At 43.6% G+C, this 19,361-nt stretch overlaps 1 protein-coding gene across 1 annotated transcript in view; it reads right to left on the bottom strand.

Moving 5' to 3' along the window:
• The window catches only part of LOC147229381 (low-density lipoprotein receptor class A domain-containing protein 4-like), a 209,877-nt gene that overhangs the window by 115,047 nt on the left and 75,469 nt on the right, over positions 1–19,361 (bottom strand). The window contains exon 4 of the mRNA XM_086154824.1: positions 14,110–14,873. Coding sequence (XP_086010950.1) covers positions 14,110–14,149 — 40 coding nt within the window. The 5' untranslated portion in view covers positions 14,150–14,873. The remainder of the gene's footprint in view (positions 1–14,109; positions 14,874–19,361) is intronic.

The raw sequence follows: 19,361 nt of genomic DNA, 5'->3' as shown, positions 1-19,361 counted from the left end.
CAATTTGGACGATAGCTCTATCTTGATCAGAAATTATCTTTCAGCCAAGGTGGCACAGGGTGACCCGGCCGTCGTTTCCATTTTTCCCATGCCATTTTCACTATAAAAGTTATCATTGCAGCACTGTGATGAGGGGGAACATTTAAAAATACCAGGCCTGTGTGTCCTGCAGCTTGAGGTGCTGAGAGATCGCTGGGTTAATGCAGTATTCACAGGTCAGCATCAACAGTGAGAAACCTTATAAATGTGTCCTCGGGTTTCCTGTACACTGACAGCTTTAAAACCCATGCATTCACCCACGCACACACCAATAAGGTGCAATGGCATGCGCGCACACACACAAGCACACAGAGCCGATAAACACACCCGAAATTCGAGCGCACACACGAACACACAAATACTGAAAAAAGAAAAAAAAAAAAAACAAAAAAAACACACACCCGTGTGCACATGCTCGCAAACACACCCCCACACGCTACCTAGCCAACCTAGCGGTGGATCTCTGCGGGAAGGCAACGCCGACAGGCTGAGCCAAAATAACATCTTAAACTCAGTAACCTCAGCCATCATATCAACAACTGAATCGGAGCAGATAGGCAGTCTGGCTCCACTGAACAAATCAAGGATGCTTAAATGAACACGCAGCGGAAGAGCCAAATGGAGGAGACAACTGCAAGTGAAAAAAATAAAAAATAAATAAATATATATATATATATACTCTTTGGAGACGCTTGTAAATCATTTCATTTCGCTCAATCAGTCGTCCGATGCACAAAGAATGAAAAGACCTCGTGCCGACGCCTGGGATCCGACTCATTCGCCTGGGATTTTTTGGATTTTCGGATTTTTTTGGGTAGGAATCCAAAGTCAAAGTCCAAAGAGTTCAAAAGACATTTGAAGTTCAAAAGAAACGATGCCATATAATGAAAAGGTTTCGAGTTATACCAGCGCAACGCGTAGCTAACTACTATATAACACAGTGGATGTAATTACAAGCTTTTAAGGTTATACTTAAATTAGGAAACGGTTAAAGTTCTACCTGACAGACAATAATGGGTTCTCATTTGATGCGAGCATCACCGGTCGCTTTCACCTTATCTCTTCAGGCCACATCTGGTCTGCAGCATTAGATTACTAATTTAACGTAATCTGCTTCCTGTGGATTAACAACGACAACATACTCTGCACTGCTGTAGCCAGCACTCTTGCCACAGTCCACTACATTATTACAATTTACCTGTCCGGTACATGATTTAAGTGACAAACTGGTGCGGCGTAAAAAATGACAGCCAACTCATTTGATCAAACACTGCATTTTGGTGCTGCAAATCGAAGCTTATAATAATCTTATCTCGCCTACCAAGTGATGAATGTTAAGAGAAATGTTGTACCTCAAGTCTGCAAGTTTTAAAAAGCTTACCAGCAGAAAACAACTGGATGCTCAAACACACACTGTAACTTGAATTTTGACATGCTGTCTTGAGTGTGGCGTTCAACGTCTCCTGTTCATGTTGTACAACAATTGAATATTTCTGCACACTGGGAGCTTCCTGATATGTGGACATATACAATGTCAAAAAGCTGTTGTGGTCACCTTTCTTCTTGGTCTTTGTTTTTTTGCGTTATTGGAAGACAGGATTTTTGTAAAGCTGAGTGGCGAGTATCTAATGTGATGTATTTAGGGAGTAAAGAATTATTGCAATTCCTGATTCTTGGGGAAAAAAAAAAAAAAGGATATTAACCCCGTGCTTCATGGGAACGCAAATGATGTCATTACACATAACCTTCCCTGCCATGCCTCCTTATTAAAAGCCCGAAGGTCAACTCAGAACTTGAGTGGCTGCAAAGGGGATCTGAATCTAGTGTTAAATAATGATATGATCGTGGAAATAAATAAACGAAACATGTCAATGACAAAAACGTAAAGGCTGGAAGCAAGAATGTGAACCTCTGAATACTATTAAAAGAATAATGAACTGTGGAGGAGTTGTCAGTCATTGCAAAACTAGAGGTAGTTTTTTGGCACCATGATCGTGATAGGTTGTCTGTGTGTCTCCTCCTACACGGCCGGATAAAGCTGTTCCATACATCAGGTCCTCCTTCTGCTGGCAACAGCCATTCAGCTTTCACATGGTGGGGAACTTTCAGAGGACGGATAGAAAAACTCTTTTTATAGTCACGACGTGGTGATGTGCAACTAACTTTCCGTGTACAAAGGACACGCTTGAGTACCGTGACAATAATAACAGAGCAGAATCCTGAATGAAAACTATTTACCGATACTGTACAGGGTGTGAGAACACTTTTTTTTCATTGTTAGTGAGAAATTTCGAAAGGGTTCATGGTATAGAGACATTCAAGTGAGGGAACTCTCAGCGGATTATGGAGTGAATCATTTGCTAACTTGAAGACGGGGCAATGCATTGGTCTCTCTTTGTGGGCAGCGCAGGTGATGGTTATATGTTTTCTTTTCCATAAATACAGTCATACAAGATGCAGCACAAGGAGCAAGAAAGTTCACCTTCATACTTGCGAATTCGGTGACGTTGTCACTTGTACATGGCGGTTTGTTCCTGCCAGTGTGACTGTGTCCTTATCAGTACTGAAAATGTATGTTTGTGCTCAAGGTGTTCACTTAACTCCTCTAAATAAGGGAACCAGTTGTACACTATCAATATACTGAAACACGGCAAAGACAGATCACATAAAATTAGCACCAATCAGCCAACATCAGTTTGATGTCACATCGAGCAGGAACGGAATTATGGTATGAACTCCTTCTGAGGGGATACAAGTCTCAGTGGAGCCTATTTTTCCATGCATGTTGTTATTCATCAACTACATTGGTAAGAGGTGTGACTCGTGAAGTAAGTTTTGAAAATATTCACAGCTGCCTTGCAGAATCATCCAAAGCCTGCTGTGTTGTTAATTACTGAGGTAGTACTCAGCAGGCCAAGATAGCTTTGCATGGATGTTTTTTGCTGCAGTACGCGGTGATGCTACGACACCTGTCTCCAGTGACTTTGAGGCTGCGCGGACAAAAATCCTGCAATTTCATCAAAAGGACCAATGACCTCTGGGAAACTGTGCCTTCCACATTTCAGCCACCAACTCCGTGTCATTTTCCTGGACAGAGTACAAACTGCCGAGTGAAAACTCTGGTCATTTTAATTCATTACCTTTGATGTTGGGCTTAACAACTGACAGCCAAACAAACTAACAAACAAAAAAGAAAAAAAAAACAAGTCAAAGTCAACAACTGTGGCCAAATCTGTCACCTACTGAACCTCCAGGCGGTTTAGATCAGGGGTCGGCAACCCGCGGCTCTTTCATCCTTGCACTGCGGCTCCGAGTGTTATGGGAAAAATAAATTATAAGTATTTAATTAAAGTGAGTTTCATCTGTCTTAGCTCTTTTTTTTAATTTTAGTTTTAATTTGGAAGATTATTGTGATCTGGAAATTTTAAAATGAAATTATATTTATTATTTTTCGACGCTCAAAATAAACGTCACACTTCTGGAACACTGTATACCCGCCAGCCGGTATAGCTCTGATTTTCAGATTCCGTCGCAGAAGTCCCATTAGCCATGTAAAATAAATATTTATGAAGATATTTTGCAAATATTTATATTTTATTGTTTACTGACACAGTGATTTTTTTCCCAATTTATTTTTAAAATTCAGGTCAAGGCTCCGCTACAAGCTCTGAAAGCCCAAAGCTCAAAATGTTCAAAATGTGTTCATTACATAAATGAAATTTAAATTTCTCTGTAGCACTTCATGGATTTCATAAGCAACACACTACACACTTGTTTATACAAAGTGTAAGGGTAAAAAAAAGCAATATATACAGTGGTGCCATTATTTTAGACGACAAAAAGCAATTGCAGCTCCCAGTATTTTCTTTTCCATGGAAACCGGGTCCAAATTGGTCTTTGGATGTTAAAGGTTGCCGACCTCTGGTTAAGATGACACAAAATGCCATTACACAAAAAAATACATGTTTCTTTTTCAGTGTCTGGTTGTAGACAAGCCTGATCTTAGCTGAAATTTCCTTCATGTTTTTTTTTTTTTTTTTTTATGAGGGAGGAGGTTGGTGCAGCTGGATGGAGGTCTGGAACTATCTGAGGAATCAGAGGAATGTAGGGAGCGGTGACTGAAGCTTTCATGTAAACGCAGCTGAGCAGAGGCAGCAGCTCTCAATGCAGCGGATGAATACAATGTACTGGACTTCCACTCCCACACAGGTAAACAGTCACAGATAAAAAAATGTACATAAACACAATCATGGATGCGACTCAACGTACACAGATGATGCGCCTTGCTGGGTCAGAGTAAACTGGGTTGGCTGGATATCTCACTGACTGGCAAATAAACTGGGTGGGAAGTAAATAAAGCGGTGAAACCAGACAGCCGGCTGCCATACAAAGAGACAAGGTAAACATACACGCACGTACGCAGCTCAGACATGAAAGAGGAGCAGCAAACACGCACACGCATGTGCAAGTGTGTCTGCACGTGCATACGCACACATTCATCCTTTTCTTTCATAAACTGGAAACATTACAGAATAAACATTTGCATAATGAGACACACAGAGCAAAGAAATTAGGCAGGGATGGATGGCTCACTGTGTTTCTTCATTTAGTGTTTTTGCCAAACACACACACACACACACACACACACACACACACACACACACACACACACATTTTTTTTGTCTCAGACCTTGTAATTATAATGAATAAATATGAATGCACATATGCGCACTTTTGCACACACACATGCATGCAATTATCATGTCGTAAATCTTGTAATTATATGGGCTGTACATAAATACACACATGCGCGCAGATGCACACACTTGCAATTATGTTGTCATGCATCTTGCAGTTATATCAAATAACTATGGGTACAGAATTTGCATACACTCTGCAAAACACACACACACACACACACACACACACACACACACACACACACACACACACACACACACACACACACACACACACATACACACACACATTCAAGGAGGAACATAGAATTCACCAGTGTCCTGAAGCAATCCAGATACACAGGAATATCATCACGAAATCTACAGACATTGCAGCCTTCTACATTACATTTCTTAAATAGTATTTCTTTCCTTTGATTGATTTATATTCAAAACCAAGCCAAACAAGCATGTAAGGTGTGTGACTATTTACTCATCCAACAATCGTGAAGGATGAAGAGGTTTGCCTGGAAGGCTTTGTGCGAGAAACATTTTAGAGAGTTAGATGTTTTTTTAAAGTAACTGGAATTCTAAATTAAATATCTTCCTCTTCACTTTAATTTATTTGAAGTCTGTTGTTTTGGTGTGTGCTATTTTCTTCTTCTTTTTTTTCCCTAACAGCTGGCTTGGGTTTAGGCACAAAAACCACAGGGTTAAGTGTTAGTTAAGATAAAACTTCCCCACATTTACAAACAATGTTCTCTTAGAAACTCTATAAAGGAATCTACATCTACATTTGCTCCATATATACTGTATTTCAACAGTATATATATGATGGGCTTTCCATTATACAATGTGTCAGCATACAGTCTCTCTTTGCGAGTTTTATGTAGAAACTTTAAACTCAAGAGAAAACACTTCCTGATAAAACTGCTGACTGCTGATTCTGCAGAGACACATTACTGTTGAGTTCTTTCAAATGTAAAAAAAAAAAACAAAAAACTGCTTGACTGCTTCAAAATGATCGAGGTGAATAAATATCACTACAGGCGAAAGACACTTTTGGATAAAGTCTCCATTTAAAAGCATCCTTTTGACTTGTGCATTTGGTAAAGGTGAGATTGAGGATCCACATTCACTCATTCTGTCAGCAAGGCTACCTAAAAAAAAAAAAAATCCCCGCCATGGTCAGCTGATAGATAATGTCACAGGTAGAGAATGTACTTCGATTGCCAACTTTTTTATCGGGATGAAAAAATAAAAAACTTTGCCAAACTAATTTTCAGTCTCGTTCTTGTAGTAGCACGAGTCGAAAGAACATAAGGTACAGAGGGGTTTGAGGGGTTTGCGGTCAGGACTTCTCTTATTTGTCTGTTTCCAGGGAAACTGATGGAAATGTCATGAAAAATATACCGGGAATACATCTTGGCTCTGGAAACAGAGCATTACATTTGGCCGGCGAGCCAGTTCTGTACGCTGAGAATGTCTGAAGGATTCCTGGTGGTCAAGGCGGACATATTTACTGTAGTCAGCAGTACTATTCAATTTGCTTGGAGCTTAAAAAAAAATAAATGTGCACATTGCCTTTCATGTATCTTATCCACATCTGTAATTTAATGGCAGCATATTACTTAAAATGTTTTATTTGAAGTTTTATAGAAAAACAAAACACCGCTGTAGAGCTGTTTGCATGATAATCTTTTGCCAGTGTTGATTCAAATGGGAAATTCCGATTGGTCCGAATGCATCAGACAGCAGAAGAACATCTCTTTAGCTGATATCCGAGAAACTGAAAGTCCCATCAAAACGATCAAGACCTGTCGTTGTCAACCATAAACACTTATATCATATGGAACTTGAAAAAAGACTCTGGGTCGAAGCTTACTTTAAAATAAAATACTCAGCGTCTATCTTAGTCGTCCTTGGATTTAGGAAATAAAAAGCAAAAATGGACCCACCTGCAACAAACCAAAAACCTGTTTTGGTGTGCAGTCATCCTTTAATCCCAGTAAGCTGTCGACTCAAACAAAAAAAATGACTATTTCACTTAACAATGTCAAATATATTTGCAGAAAAATTGCAAACTAAAAAATGTATTTTACTTCGTTAATCTAAATTTAGTTCCTGAACTTCGGCACACAGCATTTGCACTACAGGGCAACAATAGCGTGTTAGGATACATATTTTGAGCGACAAAAAAATTTGACCACGGTTTATTTCGATGTCACGAATATTTCAAAATCTAACTGACTGAATAAAAAGTCATTTGCTGTGTTTTGCCGACCCCTTATCTAGACTCATTAATAAATAGGAGTGTAGACAAGGGGAAAAACATGTTGAAAAAGAAAGACAAAGGGATGAGGGGCTTTATTACGAGACAGGAAGGGGACGAGTAACTTGGTGAGGACTACAATGGTGTGCAGCAGCAGCAGCAGCAGCAGCTGCAGTGACCTTCACCGTCACTGCAACTCAAGCCAGTATAATTTTGAATAACAAGCAAGACGGCCATCCGAAGCTGCTATAAACACCTCATTAGGGGAACCGCTTCGGAGGAGCGCCTTCATTCCTCCCCTGGCAGAGGTTTCGGGTCTGCGCTGACTCTGTGACAGGCTGATCTGGCGACTCCCGGTTGGCTTGACGCCTTCTTCGAAACTTTGATTTGTCAGATGCCTTTATTTCATTACCCATCTGTAAGTTCAATTTATCTACTTCCACATGAATTGCCACGACGCTGTCAATCTCACACCTTTCAAAATAAATCTCAAAAAAAATCAATCTTACATCTGGAGCAAGTTTGGGTGAACAATGCATAATTCCAGCGGTGTGTTGACAGGTGGTGAGGCAGGCAGCCAGTGTTGCCTCCTCTAATAACCCTGACCTGTCAGTCATTTTATCGATGGGTGAAGGCTCCACATTAGCACAGCTCAGTGCGGATTGACTTTGGTGGGAGACCACACTGCAAAGACGAGGTGACAGGCAGAGTGAGATAAATGTAGATGGGCTGGGAAAGGTGACCAATGGCGGAAAGGGAAGGGAGTGTCAAAGATAGGAGGGGAGTAAAATGAGGAGAAGATGGACTTAAATTGAGTTCCTACTAGACTACTTTCCTTCCTTTCTACTCTCAGATGTGTTGAAGTGTATTATGTCATTCCTTCTCTGTTGAATAGTTTACGGATTTATTTTCTATTGAGACACTACTTAAAACCGCAGTAGTTTTACTTCTGAATGAAACAAAACTCTCCCTCCTCCTCAGCATTTCACCAGAGGCAGGGCAAAATCTGCACGACACCAATGGACTCTCTGGACAACACAAGGTTTCCCAGGCTATGTGTATATTTGTCTGTCTGTGTGTGTGTGTGTGTGAGTGTGTGTGTGTGTGTGTGTGTGTGTGTGCGTGCAGTACCTGAAATGACATGAACCCTGCACAGTAAACAAAACCTTGCGTTAACCTTGAAGCTATCGACCACTTTAGTCTGTCTGCATCTGAATGTTGGCGCTTTTGTTTACTACGGCTCGATGACTTCATTCCCCTCCTCACCCCTCAGGGCCACGGCGCTGTCTGACGGTACTAACTCCCTCATTCAGACACACACACACACACACACACACACAGACATACACACACAGCAATGATGACTCATGTAATAAATGCGCTTTAAGAGCCGAGAGAAAGATTTCGCTCTGCTGCGATTCCTCCGTATACATGAGCGTTGACCAAACTGAGTGGATACACTGTTTCACCGATAAGCAGGTGTGTGTAAGAAGATCTGGTGCTAGTGTATTCATCCAAATCCTCACCTCACACTGTGTGCCGGCCTGGCAAGGCACTACTTTCAGGAATTAACTTGCAGGGATGAAAAAAAAAAACATAGTTACGAGTCAATCAGCCAGACTGAGCCTGTCAGTCAGCATGGTTTTCTAAGAGCTCACAGGGTGAGACGTTTACTCCGAGACGCCGTCTTCCTCTGAGTTTCTCGGTTGTTTAAGCGTTGGAGCGAGCGTCGGCTGCAAGTTGTTTGACGAGTTTGTGGCGAGTTGCAAAGGCAAATTCCTACAATTGCAGATGGAAACGTCGAGGTGGGACTCCAACTCTTGGTACTCAAAGGGGAAAATGACAGGAAAACCCTAAAATGGATGCAAAGGCGTGAAGACAAAACCAAAACAGGAAGTCAGGAGACAGAAGAAGATGCTGTCACCAGTCGCCTTCATGAGTGCTATTTGCGTATGTTTGTGGAAGGCGCCCATCATTAAGAACATCGAGAGTGGGAGCAGCGCAACAGTGTGAGAACCGGGCTGGGTAATATTGACCAGTCCAACAATGTAGAAAGGTCAGTTAGTTTTGCTTTGTAATTAATTTTCATTTTCATCACAAAATATGACATAAAAGCATAGTATGTCAAATCCTAAACCAATGCAAAAGTACAAATAAACTCGTGCAGTGCACTGCATGTATTATTTGCTGAAAAAGAATGTAAGAAAGAATTATTATGATGTAAATCTTAATGTCGATATTTCTCTTAACATTGAGTCGTTGATTGACTCACCATTGACTGGAGTGAATGGCGGCACAGGCAGTGGAAAAGGATGTTGACCTTTTGTCATAAATGTGTTATTAACCCATCTTAAAAGTGACATTTCTCACTCGTCATGAAGCCAATATAATGTCATAGGAGAGGTGAGGGCTCTTCAGTGATGATACAGAAACCCAGTGGCTCCCAAAGATCACAAGCATCTCCTGGCCGTCACCCCAGCGGTACACATATTCAGCTGATGGCATTTTTGGTCTTTGAGTGGGGGATTTGAAATGTGTGACACTAAGATGAAAATTGACTTTGTTTGGCCTTTTTCCTCGAAGGAAAAATGTTAAAACATATAGTTTGAAACGTTTTCTATTGAAACGCTCACATGAAAAAAAAGAATTATCATGAAAAGATAGATCTGCAGTAGCATTCAAACTTTTTATCCTAAACTGATATGCTTGGATGGCATCAAATACATAATATTGCCATAAGATAATTATTTGATGAGATGCACGTGTAACCGAACGGCGGCACATGGTGGTGGAGGAGGTGCGGTGTGCCAGCAGCCAGGTGTGCCAAGGCAGTCTCCCAAGCCCAGCGAGGCAATTTTATAAAGTGGGAGGGTGTGGAGAGAAGGAAAAAAAAAAAGGTGACATATGATGTTCTGCCCTCTCCGTCCAACCTACATCTGCGGTATGGAGAAGACCCAGCCTGTCCCCCAGTGTGCATTCCCAGCAACCCTGAAACACATTTTGATAGGGTTCAAGACCAGCCTGATACAAGGAATATACACCTGGTCCGAGTCCTATTCGCATGTCTTCATTGTCAAGCCTACGGTCTCGTGGGAGGATGCCAGTGGTGAGGCATTCCAGTGGAAGAGGCTGGTGTATGCCCATTGAGCAGTTGAAGCAGAAGGTACGGGGCTGGAAAGTGAAGGTGTGGCCAGTGGAGGTGGACTGCAGGGGGTTTATAGCCAGTTCCACCAATAGGCTACTAAGGGACGTAGGGATCAGAGGACAGGCCCAAAGGAGGACAACCAAACAGCTTGGCACTGCAGTACAACAGAACAGTCACTGGCTGTGGCTGTGGCTGTAGCGTAAGGATGCAACATGGGCTACGAATTGACCGCATGGTGCCACCATGCGACTCACACCCGGGTCCGATCAGCCTGTGGTGGGCCGACCTCGATAGAGGGTGTCTTTTAAGAAAATGGCTGAAACACCCAATGAAATCAGGGCACACAACTGATGATGGATTGTATTAGGGGCACCATACAATCTCTGCAAAGTCCACCCTACCCAAGAGGACATCTACAATACCACACAAGTGTCAAGCTGAAACTTAGAGATCTCTAACAGCTAGTCCGAGAAAGAATCTTGACCTCTGGTGTCAAAACCAGTGAGCACAGACCACAGTGAGCACAGTCAAGCGGACAAGAGCAGCGTCATCCCCTGGGCCAAATGGCATTTCATATATGCTCTGTAGGAACTCACCAGACGTCTTGAGGCACCTCTGAAAGATTATGAAAGTGGTATGTCAGAAAGGGATAATACTGAAGGCATGGTGGAGAGCAGGAGGGATCTTGATACCTGAGGAGAAGAATTCCTCAACTATTGATCAGTTCCACCAAATCAGCCTTCTGAATGTGAAAGGAAAGATATTCTTCAGTGTTGTTGCCCAGAGGCTCTCAGTATTCTTGCAGATGAATAACTTTATCGACACCTCAGTGCATAAGGCAGGGATAAGCGGTTTCTTAGGATGCCTGGAACACACAACTGTCATCTGGCACCAGGTACAGACAGCCATAAAGGAGAAGGGGGACCTGCATGTGGTCTTCTTAGATCTTGCCAATGCCTTTGGATCAGTGCCTCATATGATTTTGTGGACAGTGTTCAACTTCTTTCAAGTCCTGGAGGGCATCACAAGACTGGTTAAAGTTTACTTCCACGACCTTCAGTTTTGCATAACGGTACAGGCTAGTACAACTGCCTGGCAGCATCTCGAGATGGGCATAATAGCAGGCTGCATCTTATCTCTACTGGCATTTACTGAAGCAATGAAACTCCTCATCCATGCATCACAATGGGTGGTTGGAGGGGAACGGGTGAAGGGCAGGTTGCGTCTTCCCCCAATAAGGGCATATATGGACGGCATGACAACGATAACAATGACAAACGCATGCACCCAAATGCCTGCTGGACAAACCCCAGATGAACATTAAATGAGCGCGAATGGAGATTAAACCCAGCAAATCCTGCAGCATCTCCGCTGTCAAAGGCAAGCTTACCAATGAGAGATTCTACATCGGAAACGGGCCAATCCAGATGAAGCCAATCAAGAGCCTTGGCCGCTGGTATAGTGAAGACCTCAAAGACTCGAAGTGGGTGGAACAACTTGGACCGGATACCATCAGTGTCCTCAAGCAGATGAACAGAACTGCGTAGGTCTGTATGGCAAAGGAGCCCTCTTCCTACCAATCTCAGACCTGGTGGAGGAGTGCAAATGTGCCAAAACAAGGCTGGAGATGAACCTCACAGAATCCCGGAATCCATATGTCAAAGGTGCTGCTCCAACCCTAGCAACTGGGAGGAAATGGAAGCCAGCTGCAGCAGTAATGGCGGCAAAGGCTGCCCTCAGACACTCGGAAATAGTGGGGCACGTCCACATGGCAGAGGGGATCTCGGCTACGAGGCAACAACACCCAAATGGCAAAAGGCTACTCCAACCGAACAGCGGCACATGGTGGTGGAGGAGGTGCGCCACCAGGAGGAAGCAGCCAGGTGTGCCAAGGCCGTCTCCCAAGCCCAGCAAGGCAATTGGATGAAGTGGGAGGGTGTGGAGAAGAGGAAAATCACATGGAGCGAGATGTGGAGCAGGGAGCCTAGCAGGCCAAGCTTCATCATCAAGGCAACATATGATGTTCTGCCCTCTCCATCCCACCTACATTTGTGGCATGAAGAGGACCCAGCCTGTCCCCAGTGTGCATTCCCAGCAACCCTGAAACAAATTTTGGTAGAGTGCAAGACCAGATTGACACAAGGAAGATACACCTGGCACCACAACCGAGCGCTCATGTGCTTGGCAGCTGAACTGGAGAACAGGATGGTAATCATCGATGCCATGTCTCCAAATGCGCCGACAACCGTCCCACAGATAACAACTTTCATCCGGGAAGGGGAGAAACGGTAGACCAAACCGGCACCTTCAGACTCAGGCCCGCTGAACACAGGCCGGGATTAGGAAACGCGGGTAGACCTCAGCTATAGACACACCTTCCCATCCCAAATTGCAGCGACCAACCTGCGGCCAGACCTGGTTCTCTGGTCCAACTCCTGTTGGCAAGTTTACAATCCCATGGGAGCACGCCATTGGCAAGACATTCCAGAAGAACAGGCTGCGGTATGCCGATTTAGCAGCTGAAGCAGAAGGGACGGGGGTGGAAAGTGAAGGTGTGGCCGGTGGAGGTGGGCTGCAGGGGCTTCATAGCCTGTTACACCACAAGGCTAATAAGTCACTGGCTGTGGCAGAAGCATAAGGATGCAAAATAATAATAGTGATGATAATTTATTAATTATTATTATTATTTAATTTTTTAAATATTATCAATGAAGCAATTAACCCATCATGAATGAACCATGAGTAGTAGGCTGCCGTCTATCAGCACTAGGGGAGCAGTTAGGGATTCACTAGGAGTAGTTTGGTTCCAAAGATGATTGCTCTACCTCCTGTGCCACGCCACCCCTTAACATCGACCGCGAATTGACCGCATGGTACCACCACGCGACTCACACCCAGGTCCGATCGGCCTGTGGTGGGCTAACCTTGTGAGTAATTGGCCGAAACACCCAATGAAGTTGGGACACACAACTGATGATGGGTTGTATCGGGGGCACCATACAATCTCTGCAAAGTCCCCCCTGCCCAAGAGGACACCTACAACACCACACAATTGTCATGCTGAAACTAAGGGATCCCTAACAGCTATTCCTACTAAGAATCTGACTCAATTTGTTTTTAATATAAACATATACTGAAAATCTGGTTTCCAAACTTCTGAAAGTGACGTTCGGTCAACAGGCCAAAGCTTAACACTGTGCTGTTTTCTGTTGTCCAATTTCCCAAAATTGGACTTGGAGTTCATGCCAAATGAGTGATAATGCATCGTTGCAAAGGCCGGACTTGCATACAGCCACATGTCGGCAAACAAGTACAATTTGTCAACCCACAGCCCGCTATCGTTCCAGGATTAGTACTAGAACACGGTTGGCTATTTACTCACCTTGGGAGCAAAAAACCCCACCAATCAGAAGATCAAACACAGTCAAGGCCTCGAGATAACGCATCTTGGACTGAAGTAATAATCTTCAATCGGTGGTACGTACAATAATGCTTAGTAATGCTTTCAAATGTTATTTGCTTCAAGAGCATAATAAACAAGACTGAAGTTCTGACTGTGTCAAAAGACAAAAATGTAATACAATTAGCTAAAGCTAAGCTCACAAATTATTGGATGCCCCTAAAATGCCTTGAAAGGCCAGGTATTTTCCCTCTTGGAAAAGTGCATCAAAAGTTCTATAAAGGATTACATCTGTCACAAAGAAAACAAAAAATACTTCAGAAATACGTTGATTGGAACCGGTATGGAATGGTGCATAATGCTATAACTAATGGCTACATGTGAGAGGAATCATAGCTGTTGAATTAAAAAGTACCTTTGGCTTACCGAGTTTTCCAATTCAATACGTTAGACTTGAAAGAGTTAGGCAACATCTTTCCGAGCATCCATTTCTATCTTTGACGCCTTTGTTTATAGATGTTTTATAACAAAGATATTCAAAAGCGAGCCCCGTTTTGCATTCATCAGTGTTTACCTTTGAAAGCATTTGTGGCCGGCAAGTCAGTTTCCTGCATACTGCTCCTTCCAGCGCTCTGACAGCTGCTGCCGATGCTGTGATGGATGCCGAGAGACCAACTTTAACCGGTCCGAGCTGCGGCTGCAGGGGGAAGGGAGGGTGGCCGAGAGGAAGGGGCGGCTCCAGCCAATCTCGCTGCCATCGTTCTTCATCAACTGTCCATGTGCACAAATAAAAGGCCGCCGTCAAAATCCGCTGTGACGACAGGCTGCGCGGTCCCTCCGCCTCTGTGGCCGGGTGTCTGATGACTGATGCCTTGATGGGGTCTTCTAATGTCCTTACAGGACCTCGGTTGCAAAGCAAGGGGTCGGTGGGAGGGGAGCACAATGAAAAAGAGGGTTGAGTTCGATCCACTGATCTGGGGTCCGAGTTCGGCCTGAAGAGTTTGGATGAGGTTTAAGTAAATTTCAGTGTATGATGAGGTCGGTCTGCTGTCCACCGGCTCAGCAGGGGGCTGAGAGTCACGGCCAGAAGCCTGGATTCTTGGCAGGTCACCCCACTCCTCAACCTGTCTGGCTGCAGACGAGCCACTCGCTGTCCCCGCTGTCCTTTCCCCGTGCCTCCGTCTCCTTCGCGGTCAGGTACGTCTCTTAAACAAAGGGCGAATCAACATGCCGCGTCGCCCTTCTCCGGGTTCTGCTTTCCTCCTCGTGTCCGAACTTTCTTACGCCTTTTGTCCTGCCGCCACGATCCCAAACTTAGCTCTCGCCCTGGCACCGCAGCTAGAGAGGAAGGAAGAGAGAAAGACGCAGACGGGGGAAGAAACAGTGAATAAAATCATCAGATACCAAAAACAACAGGCAATATGATACACCCCGGCAAAACATGGGCAGGGCTAACTGCTGGCCTGCAACCACCAGTTGAGAAAAGCACACCAAACATCCACATCCACCCACATACACTCCCATACACACACGCACACACAGTGTAGGATGAGCCGCAGTGTGTGTCTCAGTTTGGATAGCTGGTGGGTGGCTGGCTGGCTGGCTGGCATGGTCCCCTTTAGTTCCTCTCACCCACTAGGTTCTTACATGAAAGGGAAAAGTTTTTCTGAAAGCCAAGCGCCGCCTGTGACCCTATTTCACAGAACAGGGGAGAGATAGAGCCCCATGTCAGTGTGCCACTTTGAAGTCTGCCTGATAAACAGGGCTGGAGGAGGCTACAGCTGAGGAAACAACAAAACTTTATTTACATTTCAAAAGTGCCAAGTACTGGTTCTTTTTTTTTCCCGGGTCTGGGAAAAGAAATAAAATCCCAAAAAGGAGGAGGCTGAGGGGGATCTGAGAAAGACTGATTTTGGTTAAAAAAAAAAATAAAAAAAAAAATTAAAAAAAGGAGGATACAAGTCAAAATGGTGGTACAGGAGGGACAGGCCGAGCAGTTGTGAGAATGACAAAATAAACCCATAAGATGGGAGGGAACAGGGGCAAAAAAAGATTAAAAATATTGCGGCAAAGCGGTGAAGAGGTGAAGAGACATAGCTTTACAAATGAGAAGAAAGTGAAGGGTAAAAATGTCGGGTGTGTAGGGGAGCGGTCTAGGGTATAAAAAGTGGACGGATGATTAACAAACAAACGCCCCGTCTTGGGTCTGGAAACAGTTCCACAGATCTCAGCTTGCTCTGTTTGCCTGGTCTTATCAGGCCTTATCACAATAAGGCTACACACGACAGCCTGTGCCCAGAAAAACAGCAGCGGAGAGGAGAGGGCTGAGCCGCAGGGCCGTGGAAGAATTCTCAACTGGCTTATTGAGGTATTTCATCATTCCTTGATTTGTTTTTGGGTTTATTCTAAATAGTGTTTAAAAGCCTCAAGGTGAAATTGCGTTACCGCTGTAACAAATCGGTTGGATTCGACAAACAAATCAGATGGACTCATCGAACTAGGTGCGGTTAGACAGTCAGGCTGGACCGACACACTACAACAACAACCTTACAGCTGTGTGTCTCCGTGTGTTTGCCTAACTAATAATATAATATAATGTAATAGAAAATAATATAATATAGAGGAGAGTTAGATTCTGACTGGTTTCTCTCTGTGTTTCTTCTTTCTGTGCCTGCAATGAGCTATTATAGGTTCTCTGTCTTCCTCCCACAGTCCCGAAAAAACATGCAGCAGTTTAGCTAAATTGTCCTGGGTGTGAATGACAGAGCCAATGGTTGTACGTCTCTATATGGGGCCTTGTGATTGGCTGACGACTGGTGCACGTTCAACCCCACCGCTCGCCGAATATCAGCTGGGATTGAATTTTGACCCCCTCTGTGACTGTGCAGGATGAGGGGTGTTGAAAAGGAATGAATGAATGGTGGGAAAATAGTCAAGCAGCACCCTTGTGTTTCCACATGCACATTGAATGCACCTCATATATTACAATAATTTAAAAAAAAAAAGAGCGATAGTTTGGACAGAATGCGTTTTCATGGCATCACTCTCATTTATGACGTCCTTGCCATCGTGCACACCATCCAATGCCCGAATTCTGACCCTGTCACAGTGACCTTCTCCATCAGCCTCCATGGTCTAGTCAGCTCATGCGTGAGTCAAAGTGAATGCTTTTGTTGAGTTTGAAAGATTTGGGTTGTTTAGGAGTTCTTCGGTTGATGAGTATTTATTGTGAGACCGTAGCGATCTTGACCTTTAAACTTTGAGCACAACAATTTAATTAATTCATCTTTGAATCCAAGTGAACATTTGTGCCCAATTTGAACCAAACACCCCTCAGGGCACCGCTGAAATAATCCCGTTCACAGGAACGCTACAAACAGACAACTGAAAAAACAATGCCTCTGGCCACGGCTGTCATGGAGGCATAACAAGGAGCAGATAGGAGAGAAGAGGAAATGAAAGTAGCGGAGACAGAAGAATACATAACAGGATGGAAGTAAGAAAAAATAAGGGTCGAGAGGCGATGGAGGACGAAGGGGAGAGGAGAAGAAGAAATGAGAAAAGGAAATGAAGAAAAGAAGGTGAGAGGATATTATAACAGAGGGGGGAAAAACAAAAAGACTAATTGATTACACTGATGGAGCAGAATCATTATCGTTTTCGTCTCGTTTAGAGGAGCGGCCCGTGCATGTGTGTGTGTGTGTGTGTGTGTGTGTGTGTGTGTGGACGTGTGTGGTAATCTTCAATTCATCCCCGCTGGGGTCAATGGAGTTCATCGCTACACAGCAGGAAAGATGATGCAGCAACTTCTTCAAGCAAAAGGCTTAACTTTGAACTTTGTTGGAATGGACTTCATCGAGGATGATCTGCAACATCCCGAGGAATGAAAACAAATATGGAAAAAAGGCGGTCACGTGTCGCTCTTTGCATTCATTCATTCTCTATACTGCTTATTCTGCAGTAAGTGTCACAGGGATGCTGGAGCCTATCCAAGCTGTCATGGGGCAAGAGGCGGGGTTCACCCTGGACTGGCTGCCTGTCAATCACAGGGACACATGTTGAGAAATACAGCCATTCACTCACTCATTCACACGTCTGGGACTTTTAGGGTCTCCAGTGAACCTACTGCATGTTTTCTGGACTGTGGGAGTAAAACTAAGAACCTGCAGAGAACACGCAAACTCCACACAGAAAGGCCCCCTGCCAGAAATGAACATGAGCATTTGGCTGTAAGGCGGAAGCAATAACCACTGCGCCACCGTGCCACCCATCTAAGTCAAAATCTGTAATCTAAATCCACCAGGGGACCTTTGAGTGGCCATCTATTACCTCTATAGTGTTTACCTTTTTAGTTTTTCTGGCTTATATAATGAAAAACATTGGTAGGTGAGGACTGGGGGGGTCAGGTGATGTCATTTTCTCCAAAGATGGGTGATCGTTTGGTTTCAACATGAATGGACAAGTGACCAACCCTAAAAAGGGTGCCGGCTTTGTCCGGTGTGGTGGTTTCTTGTTGCTCTGCCTCCCAAATTTATCCAAAGGATGTGGCACAAAAATTAGCTATGAGAATTTAGGTGCAAAATAAGGAAATAGACCGCGCTCGGAACAGAAGTGCGTCTGCTGCTGGCAAAGCTTCAATCCATTTGACTTAATTCATTAGATCAAACTAATATCTCATGGCATATGAGCAGCAATAAAGGATTAATGTTTCAAATATAAATAAACTCTTTGAAATCAGTGTCAAAACGATACACTTGCGCTATCAATTAATGGGTGTATTTGCTGTCCAGAGTTAATGGGTTTCTCTTTCACTTTGTTAATTCCCTGCAACATTTGAAATTAAGCAGGATATATATGTTGCTATATTCGCAGCCCCTGAGCTGAGAAGAGCAGCAACAGAAATGTTGTGCATGGCTGCTTCCCACTCTCCTGCAAATCTTCTTCAGTCATGACTCTGTGCCTGGACCAAATGTTTACTAGAAGAGAATTATTTGAAAAACTGCAGGTACACTTGTAGACCTGCGTGCTGTAGTAGGCCCTGAGGGCTCCAGTGGCAACTTATAACCAGAACCCCTGAGCAGCTCAGGAACGAGCCACAAATGTACTGTCTATTAGAAAAAAAATGAATAAAAGTTAGTCTTTGCAGTTGTATCTGTGACTACAATCAAAAAGTAAAAATGGTAAAATTTTCCAAAGCAATTTTCCAAAAAGTGTCTTCCACTGAATATGTGGAAGTCATGGTAGCTGAGCACTGTTACTAATCATTCCAATGTATTTGTACAAACATGGTAAGTGTAAGATAGGTCATTACGTAACCTATCTAATTACAAAACAGGATGATTGTAATACAGCATTACTCTGAAGGTAACATGTACGTGTTCATCAAACTCTTTTGCACCACCATCAGTGTGATTAAACCATCCTTCTCAGGATCCTGTCTGTCCAACTGTTATGCCATCATCATTCTTTGCTGTTATTGGCTCAAGTTATGAAAGCAGTGATGTGAGTGGCTGAAGGAATATCTAAATCTGGGCTTGGTAGCCCGGGCAGCCCGGCATCGCAGATGGAGGGACGTCAAAACAGCCGGGGTTCTGAAATGAACGGTGGTCTTTGTATACAATTAGAATCTCGCCGGTGCACATGGAAAAAAATTTTAAAAATTGCATTTTGACAAGTATTAGGATCCATATTAGGGACCCCTGCTGTCCCCGGGATGTCAATATAGAAACTACGAGATGCAAAAACCATGAAAGAAAAAAAAAATCCAACCACCACCCAGAAAATATATGGAATGATTTAAAAAAAAAAAAAAAAAGATTTACCAAC

This window comes from Fistularia commersonii, chromosome 11 (assembly GCF_037954325.1).
Source record: "Fistularia commersonii isolate RoL2024-O1a breed Wild chromosome 11, RoL_Fcom_v1.0, whole genome shotgun sequence".
In the NCBI taxonomy this organism is placed as follows: domain Eukaryota; kingdom Metazoa; phylum Chordata; class Actinopteri; order Syngnathiformes; family Fistulariidae; genus Fistularia; species Fistularia commersonii.
This window is presented reverse-complemented; position numbering and strand designations above follow the sequence as displayed.